A 12,500-nucleotide genomic window follows, 5' to 3' on the forward strand; every position below is an offset into this window, starting at 1 on the left:
CCTGCAGCCCTGGGGTTTAAAACCCGCCATCGAGGTCCCCCGTCCACTGGAACAATTAGTGCTAGAATTACTAGAAGCAGGTTTAAGGAGACATATGGTGGCAATTTTCATATGAATGATGCCCTGTGGCCTTTCCTGCAAACTAAAACCTGGGATCATTTGCAGATATTTTTCTTAAAAAACACTGTAGGTCCCGAGACTCTGGGTGACAGCTAGGAGGGGGCATTCCAAGACGATGGTCCAATTTGTGCTCATTTTGGTAATTATATCCAACTGGCAAGTGTCCGCCTCTCACAGCCAGCGCCGCTGAGCGCCTGTTCACTGTGTGGTTTTTGTAGCTGATAACTCCCCATGCCATCCGAGTCCAGACCCCACCGAGGCACATTCCTGGCGTCGTCGAAGTGACCCTCTCCTACAAATCCAAGCAGTTCTGCAAAGGTGCTCCTGGGCGCTTTGTCTACACCGGTGAGTTCACAGCTCCAGCTTCTGCGGGAAAGCAGTAGAGGCCTCCCCACCAGGAGGTGCTCATGAGGGCACAGGAGGACTGTACAGAGAGGGCAGGGGTCTGTGGGAAGACGGGCAAAGCCCCCTTGGCCTGTGGGTTTAGCTAGATGTGCGGTTTCCACATCTTTCTTTGAGATGGCGTATGAAGCCTTGGATGGGGCAGCCCCCGTGGCTGTGTGACCTTCGGTACCTCTCTCTGTTTGTGGGGCTCCTCACCTGTAAATAAAGTGGCAGGGGGAGTCATTAGGAACAACAGCCACCCAGCTACCACTGGGGCAGCTGCCCACATGCCTGGCTCCACGTGGGGCTAGGGGCCGCATGTCCACTGGTCTCCATGCCTCTTCCCCGTGGAGTCGCCGCTGTTCTGCTGCACAGGCCGAGGCTCAGAGAGGTGATGAAGTCAGTGCCTGGGCCACACCCCTGGTAAATGCAAAGCCCATGTAAGCCTGGTCTTTCTTGCTCCAGCCTGGGGTCTTGAACCCTACATGACACTGCTTCCTAAAGGAGATCCGTATTCTTTGAGGGTGCAGGACAGACTCCTGTCAGCAGGAAGTGTGGCCTAGGCAGTTACACATGCTTGCTATCTTACGGTTGTTCTATACAATGCTTTGTCCATGCGAGGGCTGAATTAGCACCACTTGTTCGGGATTGCTGTTGAGAAATGCCGTAAATAAACTTCAAATTGGCTGGGCATGTTGGCTCACACCTGTGATCCCAGCACTTTGAGAGGCGGGAGAATCACTGAGTCCAGGAGTTCAAGACCAGCCTGGACAACAGGGCAAAACCCTGTCTCTACAAAAATTTAAAAATTAGTGGGGCATTGTGGTGTATGCCTGTGGTCCTAGCTACTCAAGATGGTGAGGTGGGAGGATCACCTGAGCCCGGGAGGTCAAGGCTGCAGTGAACCTTGATTGCGCCACTGGACTCCAGCCTGGGTGACAGAGCAAGACCATGTCTCAAAACAAACAACCCACTTCAACTTAAGGCATGTTTGCATTTTGATTTCTAATCTTAGCCAACTCCAAAAGCTGTGATATTTGAGAGATGTTTTTAATAATGGACAGTGCCTGCTGGAACCGAGTGACAGTGAACAAGATGAATACTTACTATCTATGGCCTTGACCTGCTTGTGCAGTGGCTGGGTGACTGTGGCCTGGTGTCCTGGGGTGGCCATGAGGGCCACAGCAGGAACCTGGACTGGAGGATGGGGCTTCAACTCCTGCCATCACCACCTGAAGGACACCCACTGGGACACAGTCCTCTCCTCTGTCCAGAGAGCGGGTGACATGGAGGATGCTAAGCCCCCTCTGCTTTCAGAAGGTTTAAAAAGGCAATAGACATCCTTCTACCTCTTCTCTTCTTAGGAAGGACTGAGTGAGCAAGAAAGGCAAGATATAAATCCTGCCGCTGCCCACTGTACATCAGGCCCAGCGTCACCCCAGGGTGTGCCTGGATGGGTCTTGGTAGCGGGCCAGGGCTGGTGTCCCAGAGGCGTCCAGTCGACAGCTCAGCACTCTCCAGTGGTTAGGATGGGAGAGGCAGTGCCTGCCCCACATTAGGGGCCACCTTCTGTGGGACCAGCACACACGGGACCAGGCGCCCAGGAGCTGCCAGAAGACCACAGGGGAGGTGGGCATAGCAAAGAGCTGATGTCCGGACACCTCTCGGCTTCTATGTAAGACTCTGAGATGGAGAGAGGGCTGCTCCTCCAGGTTTTGGAATCTCAGTGTTTTAAAAAATAAAGACATGTCACAATGGAGTTCTAAAAATTGGGGAACCTTTTAAACACTTACATACACTTCAACAATTAAGAACTTTTGCTGTGCAATAAAGTGCAGCATCTGTAGGCCCCAGGTGCCTGGGAGAGGCGAGATGTCAGAATCCCACCGTGGGCCAGGGGGTCCTTTCTGGCACCTTGCTGGTGTGTGCTGAAGCTACACAGTGCATATTTCCACATGCCTCCTGTGCAAACCGTTGGTATGTGTACCACATGACCCTGAGTCCCTTGGCACATCTGGCTGTAGAGGCTGCAGGCCCCGTGCAAAGACCGGTGTTTGCAGTTAGCCTGGGACCTGGGCATATGCTTACTCCTGTGGTCCCAGTTTCTCCTCTGCTCTACCTGGCAAGGTTTTGGTAAGGATCAAGGATGACTTGTGCACAGTGTCTAACACATGGCAGGCACTCCATCAATGGTCCTTCCTGTGGAAAGTCACTGAGGGTGAACTTCCGCTGGGTTCTGTGGGACCCTGCTCGAGTCCTGAGCTCCTTAGGAAAGCAGGTGTTGATTATTGCTTGTGAGCCATAGAGCAGCACCTGAGCTTCGGGGGGCACGTGCCAGGGGTGGGCTCCCGTGTAGGTGCCTGTGTCTGCTGCCAAGTCCTGGTTTGTGACACGAAAGTGACATGTGTTTGCATGTGGCAAGACTGACTTCCTCTGCACAGAAATGGATGAATAAGCCCCCTGTTCTTACACTGGACTGTCAGCGCATCCCAGATGAACGCTTTAGTGGATGCCTTCAGCAGATCCTTTCATGAGTTCAGATCTTTGCATACGTGGGCTTTTTGGTGGGGAAGTCTGCAGAGCTATTGTTAGAAATGAGACTTTTTTAAGAAAGAAGATTGCGGAGAGGTCCAGTCGTTTCTTTGCACTTCGCCTGCTGTCTCCTGGGGATTCTGCCCCCCGGTGCTGCAGAGAAAGGCCTTGGGCTGTGCATTTGGAGACAGATGCGGATGTGTAGGGTGGGAGGAGCTGCCTGTCACTGGCTGGCAGGTATCACGTGGCGTGGCGGAGCCTGCAATGTCAGCGTCCCCTCAATTCCCAGCATGGCCGGGCCCTGCTCTTGCTGCTCTGGGGCTGGCGCGGGGAGGGGCAGCTTTCTCCTGTCTGCAGCCTGTTCCTGTTGCCCTCCAGCCCGGTAGGATGCCTTCCTTGGCCGGGGGTATCCTCTCCAGGTCTCATATCCTCCTACTAAGGGACCAGTGGACCCCTTAGTTCCAGCCCCCACCCAGCCTGTCCAAGTGCCTACCTTCTATATCTGCAGCCCATACCGTGCCCACTCTGGGGCTGACTGGGCTTCTCGGGCACAAGCTCAGGGTCCCGGCTGCCTGAAGCTTCAGGGATTTCCTCCATCGAGACATGCTCCCATGAGTGGGTGTTTGGTGACGCTTGCCACAGCCCAGCCTTTGCTGGCTGGAGGTTAACCTATTGGCTCCCCCACACCCCAGTCATTAACAGGAATATCCATTTCAAAGGTGATGTAAGGGATACAGGCTCTACAGGCTGGGGAGCAGAGGAAAGGTAGGGTCAAGACCTGTCTGACCTGGAAGCTTCTGTCTGATTTGCATTGCCCCAAAATTGATGGGGACAATGAGGTAATCACCGGGAATTGCACTCCCCCGCTGAAAACTGAGCCAGCCCCTTTGCATGTCACGACATAGGCACCGTCCCCTGGGCGTCTGGTTCCCATCAGTGTCCCCCAGTCCCGGAGGCTGCCGGGACACCCTCACATTTAACCTTCCCCGCGTGAGGCTGGCTGGGGCCGCCAGGCAGAGGGCTAATGAACCTGTGCTCAGAGGAGGGGCCGCCCGCCAGAGGCTGGGAGGGACTTTGCAAAGGGACTCAATGATCTGTTTACAGTGATCTGAGAAACACCAGATTTTTCTGAACCAGACCCTATTAGTCAACCCCGAGTGGGAAGGGGAAGGCAGGCCAGGCCCCGTCCATCCAGGCCCTTTTGCCTGCTGCTTTCAACTCCTATAAAGACACAATTACCTTGGGAGGCTGTGGCGGTTCAGTTGATTAGCACGGTGAATTAAAAGAATGAGTCACAAATGACATGTCCAGCGCTTCCATACTGGTTCTTTGTATTCCCATGTGCCTCACCCTGTTGTAAGAAGGTCAAAAATTAGAGAGAGAGAACAATTTTCAAGCGGCTAGCACTTAGGAGCAGAATTAACAATCACTCTGTATGTAATTGCCAGTTAATAGTAAATTGCCTTCTAGACTGTAAAATGCAATATAAACTGGTGGGCACCTAAAATTAAATTAATGAGATATTTGCTGCATTTAAAAGTGAATAGTGCAAATTAATAACTGAGTGCAATGCTTGTTTTAATATTTGTCTAATAGTGTACCATTTGCTTGTTTAATAATAATTAAAATAGTCCCAGAATGTCCTACCTGAGAAACTCGCAGGATACACAAATTGAGCAGTTTCGCATTTATAATTCCACCCATAGAAACGCATCAAATGGTTAAGAGTAATAAAAGAAATTATTTTTTAATTAGAATATAGGCATTACAGTGTTATTTGATTAAGACAGATTGGAACTTGTATGCATCTAATTGAAATTATGTTACTGAGGAAACTGCTTTCATAGACAATGTTTTCAAGTGTGAAGCATCATGGCACAAATGCATGTGTTACCGTTTTCTAACAGTGCCCATTTGGCGGAATGGTTTCCTATTAAACAAAAGCGCTGAGGCCAGTTAGGAGAGGTGGCTTGACATCCAGCATCATTCACGGGACACTGGGGACGTGGCTGGGTCGGGTGTTCTTACTCTTGGTTTCTTGCGCCCGGATGGTTGATTGACCCACCCTCGTTTTAGAGATTTCTTTTGCTCAGTTAAAGAAATTATCACAAATTACTGGGAGTCAACATGTTGTCTGTGACAGACTGAACCCAGTTACTAAACAAGATACTGGCAGTCGATAGCAACCACATCCGAAGTGGACACAGGGAGCTCTTGACGGCGGAATACCTGGACCGCTCCCAGCCCCGGGATGCAGTTACTAGATGGAAACATAAAAGTGATTATTTTCTGCACAAGGATGTTCATTCAGCTTCAGGCTTATGAAATCGTTACTCAACCAGTAATTGCTAACAGTTTCTGCTCTTTCTGATACAGTATTTATGGTTTACTTTCCTTCTTTTTTTTTAAGTCATAACGTGCCATAACGTGCAGTGCGTCAAGGGGCGACGCTGTGTCCTCCAGGGCTGTCCTGGCCCTGGGTGAGGGTTTCCCCCGTGTCTCCTGGCGGGTGTCCACAATTTAGTCCCACTTCACTCCCCTCGTGAAAGCACTCATGGTTCTTAAGTGTGTTAAAGATCTTTTGTGTGCATTGAGAGGCGGTCCCGTCCGCACCGCGGAGTGGATTGTGCCCTTCGACCACGCCGGCCCCAGCTTGCTGTCTCCCAGGCTGGTGCTCCTGAAACAAATTACTTGGATGCACAGAGCAAATGATGCTTAATTGCCGCCCACAAATCATACTATTTTTACTATGCTCAACTCAATGCTAATGCCTTCCTTCCATGTAAACCACATGCTTTCCTCATGGGTCCTGGAGTTTGGGGAATCTTTGGCTCAATTCTATCGGTGACTCTCATCATCCCGTGGTGTGGCCAGGGGCGCCCTGTGGCTGACTGTTCGTTCCTGTCTGCAGTGGGCCCTTCTGCAGCCACACTGGCTGTCCTGCTTCAACCCTACCAGTCAATGGTGTCCAAGGACATCTGTGTCCCCCCATGATCCCAGTGAACCCCCCAAGAATAGACACCCTCCAGGCACCTTTGCTTTTCTATCAAGTTGGTTCTATCAGAGAATAGCTTGGGTCTGTGTGTTCAGCTCAGGCTGACTCTCGACCTGCCCAGAATCGGGATAATCACAAGATACTGCATGACTCGAACAACACAACTTCTCCTGACACCACTTTAGTTTTTGTCCTTTGTTTAAATATGGATGGCAAAGGGTGACTTTTTTTCATATCAACTGGGGTGGCATGCATCTGTGCCTCAGCCCCTTCCCCTGGGAGTGAGGCCCGCTGCCATCACTCGGGTCATTTCAAGGGTCCTCAGGGCCCCTTAGGCAGAGCCACAAAGGAAGGGAGGGAGGGCAGGCTCCCACCGCTGACCTCCCCACTGCTATGGCATAGCATCAACCCAAACCGTGATCAATTAATCTGCCAGCATGCTAAGTGGGTGCTGGGGTGAGATTCGATAACACGGCCCTTTGAAGAGTGGGGCCGGGAGGGCTTCCAGGGTCACTGCTGTCTCCTCTCTTTCCCGTCTCGAAGGAGGCCAGGAGAATGAGACACACCGTTTGTGCTATTGCACAAGTAGACTATTTGTCCTAATCAGTGACACCCATTTACTAGAATTGCTTAAAATGAACTATACCTCATACAGAAATCGCACATTTAGAGAGTTCCATTCATCATCTGAAAATTGAGGGCCAGTAAACTTTTCTGTTCCTCCAGTGGGATCATAGGCATGCATCAAAATGTTAAAAATGATTGGTGAGAGGGAGCTGTCACCCATTTATCAAGGAAAAGAACATTATTTGCTAATTTCCCAACCAGGCTGGTGACAGGGTGCTTCGTCTTTAGACCCACGGTGACCAGCATGGCCTTTTTGTTATTAGTACAAGTCAAGCGCTTTTGGGCTGTTGCTAACAAGACACATTTGTCTGTCATCCGAGGGGGCTTTGGTCGTTTTCCAAGTGACTGTGACCAAGTCTGTACCCTGCACCCCGATTGGCTGCTCTCATCGGGGCCATGCTAACACAGGAGGAGAAAGGAGCTGATAAATCACAAAGTTTCCACGTCAAGGTGAAGGTATTGACTCTTCAGCACCAAACCTGACAAAATGTAGCAGAGAGGAGATGGCCATTCATCTTCCCCAAAGGACAAAAGGGTCATCCGGGTTTCACTTGGTAATTGTTGGGTTGAGGACGGCAGAGGCGGGCCCGGCCCTCTTCCTGTTAAGCCCCCTGAGTAGGTGGGTCCTCTGGTCCCGCTCCTCACCCACCTTGCAGTGGTCCTTCTCGGGGCTGCAGGGAGGAGAGTTGGGGGTAGAGTGGGATCACGCTCCGGACTTTTGAGTTTCCGATTGAGAAGGACGTGCTTCTGAAAACAGCTTGGAGTGGCTCCAGGAGATGGTGTGGGACTGTGGGAGAAGAGAGCAGCAGACCATTTAGAACAAAATAAGTGTGATCACCTGAAGTGCAGAATAAAGCGGGGATAATAAGATGTAAAATTAAATATCACAGATCACTCCAGCCACAACTCCCACGGGTTAAACTCTGAAGACCAAGGGAGACATCAGCACAAACGTGTCAGTAGGGGACCTGAAACAGAAGTGTGTGGTTCTTTCAGCACCAAAGAGGAGGTGAAATAGATCACTCTGTTGTCCTGGAAGAACAGGAACAAGAACCAAACACTGCCTCTGTTTCTCTTTCTGGCTTATAAGTTACCAGTGCCTCAAGCTCCCTCCCACCAAATGTACGCGGCTGGACCTCGGGCCCAATGCTAACAGCCCATGGCTGGAATCGATAGACTATGTTTCGCTCCAGCGTGTGCCCGGACAGCTGGGTCAGTGACAGTGCTGGAGCCTGGCTGCTCGTGGGTTCGTGTGAGGCTGTTTTTGGAGGGTCCTGGGACCTGTCTGTGCACGTTGGTTCTAGGCTGAGACTTGGATTACAGAAGCCTAGCCTGAGAAAAAGTGCTTTTACAAAACTATCATTTCAATCAGTTGGGCCTTTTTAATTTGTTGTAGAAAATGCAAAATGAGGCTGGGCGTGGTGGCTCATGCCTGTAATCCCAGCACTTTGGGAGGCTGAGGTGGGTGGATCACCTGAGGTCAAGAGTTCAAGACCAGCCTGACCAACATGGTAAAACCCTGTCTGTACTAAAAATACAAAAAAAATTAGCCAGGTGTCGTGATGCACGCCTACAGTCCCAACTACTCGGGAGGCTGAGACAGGAGAATCTCTTGAACCCGGGAGGCAGAGGCTGCAGTGAGCTGAGATTGTGGCACCACACTCCAGCCTGGGCAAGATAGAGTGAGACTCCATCTCCAAAAAAAAAAAAAGCAAAATGAATAAAACATAACTTTTGTCTTTTAGAGTGGTTTTAAAATAAAGCCACAACAACAAATAGAAGGCTGTCTGTCAGCGATGTGGACTGTTTGCTACACTAAAAGGCAAAATCGAAGTTTTCAAATGCTTTTCATGAGCACATGGAGCGACTTGACTTCACAAGGAACCTGAGTGTGTGCGGAGGGCACACTCTTGAAGGGTCATTACGGAGCGTGCGAAATTTTAGATACAGAAGCTCCCGTTGAGATAGGAGGCCGTGGCAGATTTTGGTCAGCATTGGTGCAAATCACCTTTGGAGGAAAGTTTCTTAGAGGTACTGTGTGGCCGGGGTCATTCTTTTCTTCCTCGCCTTTCTGGATGCCACCCTCTCCCTACACTCTTGAGATAGCCCTTTCTGTGTCTTCCCAGATAGAGAGCTTACAGCCTGGCACAGTGAGCCCTGGAGCCTCTGAGGCCTGGACCTGTCCTCTAGGCATCTGAGGAAGCCTAAAGTCAGGAAATCCAGGGGGTCGGATTGGGGAGGGTGGATTCTGCCAGGTTTTTCTCCATCTTCTTACCTCCTTGTCTTCTCTAAAGGAGGCCCTTGGCTGGGAATCTCCCCGCTGGCCTTTCTTGTCTCAGCCCCAGGCACCCAGGCTGGGGCCAGTGAGATGCTTGTTGATGGCCATCCCTTCTCGCCCTAGTTGGGAAGACCCACTTGGTGTTTTTCCTAAGGAGCATGCTCACACTGCAGAAACATCCCATGCAAGCTTTAGGCCTGTGGGCACTGAGCTTCCAAACAGGTACCAACCTGAGGGTGGCAGCTCCTCCAGGGCTCTTACGATGGAAGAGCCTTCAGGACAGGTGGCATCGAGACTGCTTTACCACATGCTTGGCATCAGGCCGTGGCCTGTCCCCAACTAAAGACTGTAAACAGGCCATAGGCTGGGGTGGTGATTGTTTCAGAAGTCCACTGAGTCTTAATACCCTGTAAGGGAGAGAAACGTGTCACTGGCAGACACCACGGAGGGTATTGGGCTGCAGCTTCACATGCCCCCTGCCCAGGGAAGCTGGCATTTGCTATGTACAACCCCAAGGACTGGGTTCCAGGCCATGCCCTGGCTTTGCTGTGGCACCATGATAGTGAACGCCTGCCACGTGCCCAAGCCCCGTGTTCACCAGGGGACTGCTTCCCTTCCTCACCACCCCAGATTCCACCAACATCGGTGATTTGCCTTTCTTGTGTGTTTGCAAAATGCCAGCTGGCAGGAATGATCTGTAGGACGAGCGTAGTGTGAGCACGGTGTCTTATGTGAAGGTGTGGCGTGCTGTGGAAGCTCACCATCAGCATGGTTTGGAATCTGCCCCTGGCTCCCAGTGTTCGCCCACCTGGACACAGCAGGTGATACTGAGAGGCGGGGAAGCTATCGGTTCTCATAGGCACTCATGGTGGGGGTATCAGGTGGGGTGACATACCTGCCCACTCGGCAGTGGGAAGTGACGGTCTCCATCCTGGCAGCCCGGGGCCTGGTATCTGGATGGCAGCTGGCATGTGTCTGGTGCAGAAGCCACATTTATCATCACACTGAGTCGAGGTCTTGTGGGAATGAAGTGGGACATGGAAAAGTTAATAAAATAGTCAAAATGAAGAAGGCGCTCCATCTGACGACAAGAGGAGCAGACGAGGTGCTGGTGGATTTGAGAGGAGGGGCACCCTGGGGAGGTGGTGGGGAGGTGGCCATGGAGGCTGTACTCCTGGAGGCTGAGCAGCAGGGGTTGAGGATTTCCAGGTTAAGGAGCGCCAGCTGGGCATGCGGCTGTGAGGGAGAAGGCCCGGGTTGGGTTGGGGGCTGCCGTGGCAAGGAGGAGGTCAGATGAGGACATGATGGCCTTCTGGTCCCAGTACACCTTGGCATTTGGGAACCCCTATGTGGAAACAGGATGGTTTTATAGGAGACACATAATCTAGCATGCTGTGTTCAAGGGCCGTGCTTTTGGGGATTCCAGTGTTTACATTAATATTGGTGATGTCTTTAAAGCCTCTCTGCCTTAGAACATTCCTTTTCTTCTTTATGCAGCCTGAAAAACCAGGAGTTAAAAATGCCTCCATGGAGATTGAAAAGGGTAATAATGTTGGGAAACCGAGTTACTCTCCCTGAATGGGAATAGATTCCCCACACCAGGCCCTTCCCACAGCTGGGCTCTGCCTTGTTCACACCTGTGCAGAGCCCTGTGCTTTTACACAGGCACTGGACACAGCTTTATTCTAAACAGCACTCTGGCCCGGGAAGGTATTTCCTTAGTATAGACGGAGCTGGCACATATATTCTAATTCAGATGAGAAACGTTACTTTCACTAAAAACACTGTATTTTGTTCACATATAATTCACATAGAATTCACCCAAAGTATACAATTAAGTGGCTTTTCGTGCATTCACAAAGTTTGTGCAGCCATCAGTCTAATTCAACAATGTTTTCATCACACGAAAAGGAACCGTGTGTCCACTAGCTGTTGCCCCATTCCTCCTTCCCTTGGGGATCGTCCATCTCTGGATCTGTCCTGGTCCCCAGAAGTGAGAGCCATAGAGAAGTGAGAGTGTGGAGGGTGGCCTGTGCCTTGGTTTTCCTTTCCTGCCCTCCCCTAGCTCCTGGCAACCATGAATCGACCTCCTTTCCCTATGGATCTGCTTGTTCCAGATGTTTCCTATAAACGGGGTCACACATTATATATAGTTCTTTGTGTCTGGCTTCTTTCACTTTGCGTGTTTTCCAGGCTTATCCCTGTTATAATGGGTATCAAGGTTTCGCTCCTGTACATGGCTGAGTACTATTCCATTGTATGGATATACCACATTTTGTTTATCCATTCACTCATTGATGAACATTTGGATATTATGGAAAACACTGCCAGGAACATTTGTGAATACATTGTTTTTTGTGAACATACGAGAAACATGACGTTCGCTTTGGCTTTTCAAAATTGAAAATGTGATACCTTCTGTGTTGGCCAGATGTCTCCAAGGGGCCTGCGTTACTCATCACCTTGAACACCTACTGTGCGCGTCACACTGAGTAGGGCAGCCATGTGGCAGAGGGTGACCTGTTGGGTGGCCTTCCTCCTATGGGGAGGGCAGATGCCTGAACAAGCGCATGGGGTGGCTGGGAACGTCCCCACGGGAGTGTGGCCCACCCCAGAGCACAGGACGGGGCTGCCTCTGTCCTCAACCCTGGCAGGGACACCCCTGGCCTTGGGAGGGGCTTGGACTTTGCAAGCTCCTTTTTCTGTTTACCTCTGTGTGCAGATTTTCCGCTGGTTTAAAGTGTGCAAATCCATTGCTCAGAGGGTTCTCCACAGAGCGTTAGATTTCCTGTTTGGTTCTTAAGACCTCTCTCCTCCCTGCAAAAAGTCTCTGGGAGGCGTGGCAGCAGAGGGACATTTGATGTTCCTTTTCTAAAGAAAAGGATGCAGCATCCAATCGCACACATCTTTTTATCATGTTGAGGGTGGCTTTTACTGGCTGGTGTCTCTTTTGTTTCCAGGCATTTCTCCACTTAGGTTAAAACGTTAGAACAGTCTTCTTGGGGAGCTTGAGGGTTACAGGATAGCTGGGGCCCACTTCCCGACCTCAGAGCCTCTGCCTTGGGAAGTGCCTGTCTCCCTCAGTCCCGTCCCCAGAGGCTAAAGCCACGAAGTGAGGAGGCCACGTGCCTTAGTTTTCTGAGCTGCAGGGCTGGGCTGGGTAGATGTAGTTTCCACATGACTATAAAAGCCATCATCCAATGTATTCTTTGAGGTATGTAAACAGAATTGTTTGAATGCAATCCAATAGTTGTCAGCAAGGGTATTATTTTGGTACAAGGAAGATGAGCTGTCCCCTTTTCTGTGCCTGGTGTCACATCACAATGCTGCCATCCGCTGCCAGGCAGTGGTGAATGGAAGCTGGTCCCTGTGCACGAGGCCCGGTTGGGCTGTCTGTGTGAATTCCAGAACAATATTCCCGATACGAAGGAGGCGGCTCTAATTCCAATTAGAAGTCAAGTGTTTTTCTCAACCTTAGAAGACTTTTTGACAGAAATACCCTGCAGTGAGCGGGTTGGGGGGATGCTGGAGTCACTGGTGTGAAACCCAGGCTGACCCTAGGCA

General features: G+C 50.8%; 1 protein-coding gene across 14 annotated transcripts in view; it reads left to right on the forward strand.

Moving 5' to 3' along the window:
• EBF3 (EBF transcription factor 3) overlaps window positions 1-12,500 on the forward strand; it is a 128,640-nt gene that overhangs the window by 96,394 nt on the left and 19,746 nt on the right. For all 14 annotated transcript variants that reach the window (XM_055245380.2, XM_055245383.2, XM_055245392.2 and 11 more), the window contains one exon: window positions 339-465. In XM_055245380.2, the coding sequence (XP_055101355.1) occupies window positions 339-465 (127 nt within the window). The remainder of the gene's footprint in view (window positions 1-338; window positions 466-12,500) is intronic.

The sequence above is a fragment of the Symphalangus syndactylus genome, chromosome 2, assembly GCF_028878055.3.
Source record: "Symphalangus syndactylus isolate Jambi chromosome 2, NHGRI_mSymSyn1-v2.1_pri, whole genome shotgun sequence".
Taxonomy (NCBI): Eukaryota; Metazoa; Chordata; class Mammalia; order Primates; family Hylobatidae; genus Symphalangus; species Symphalangus syndactylus.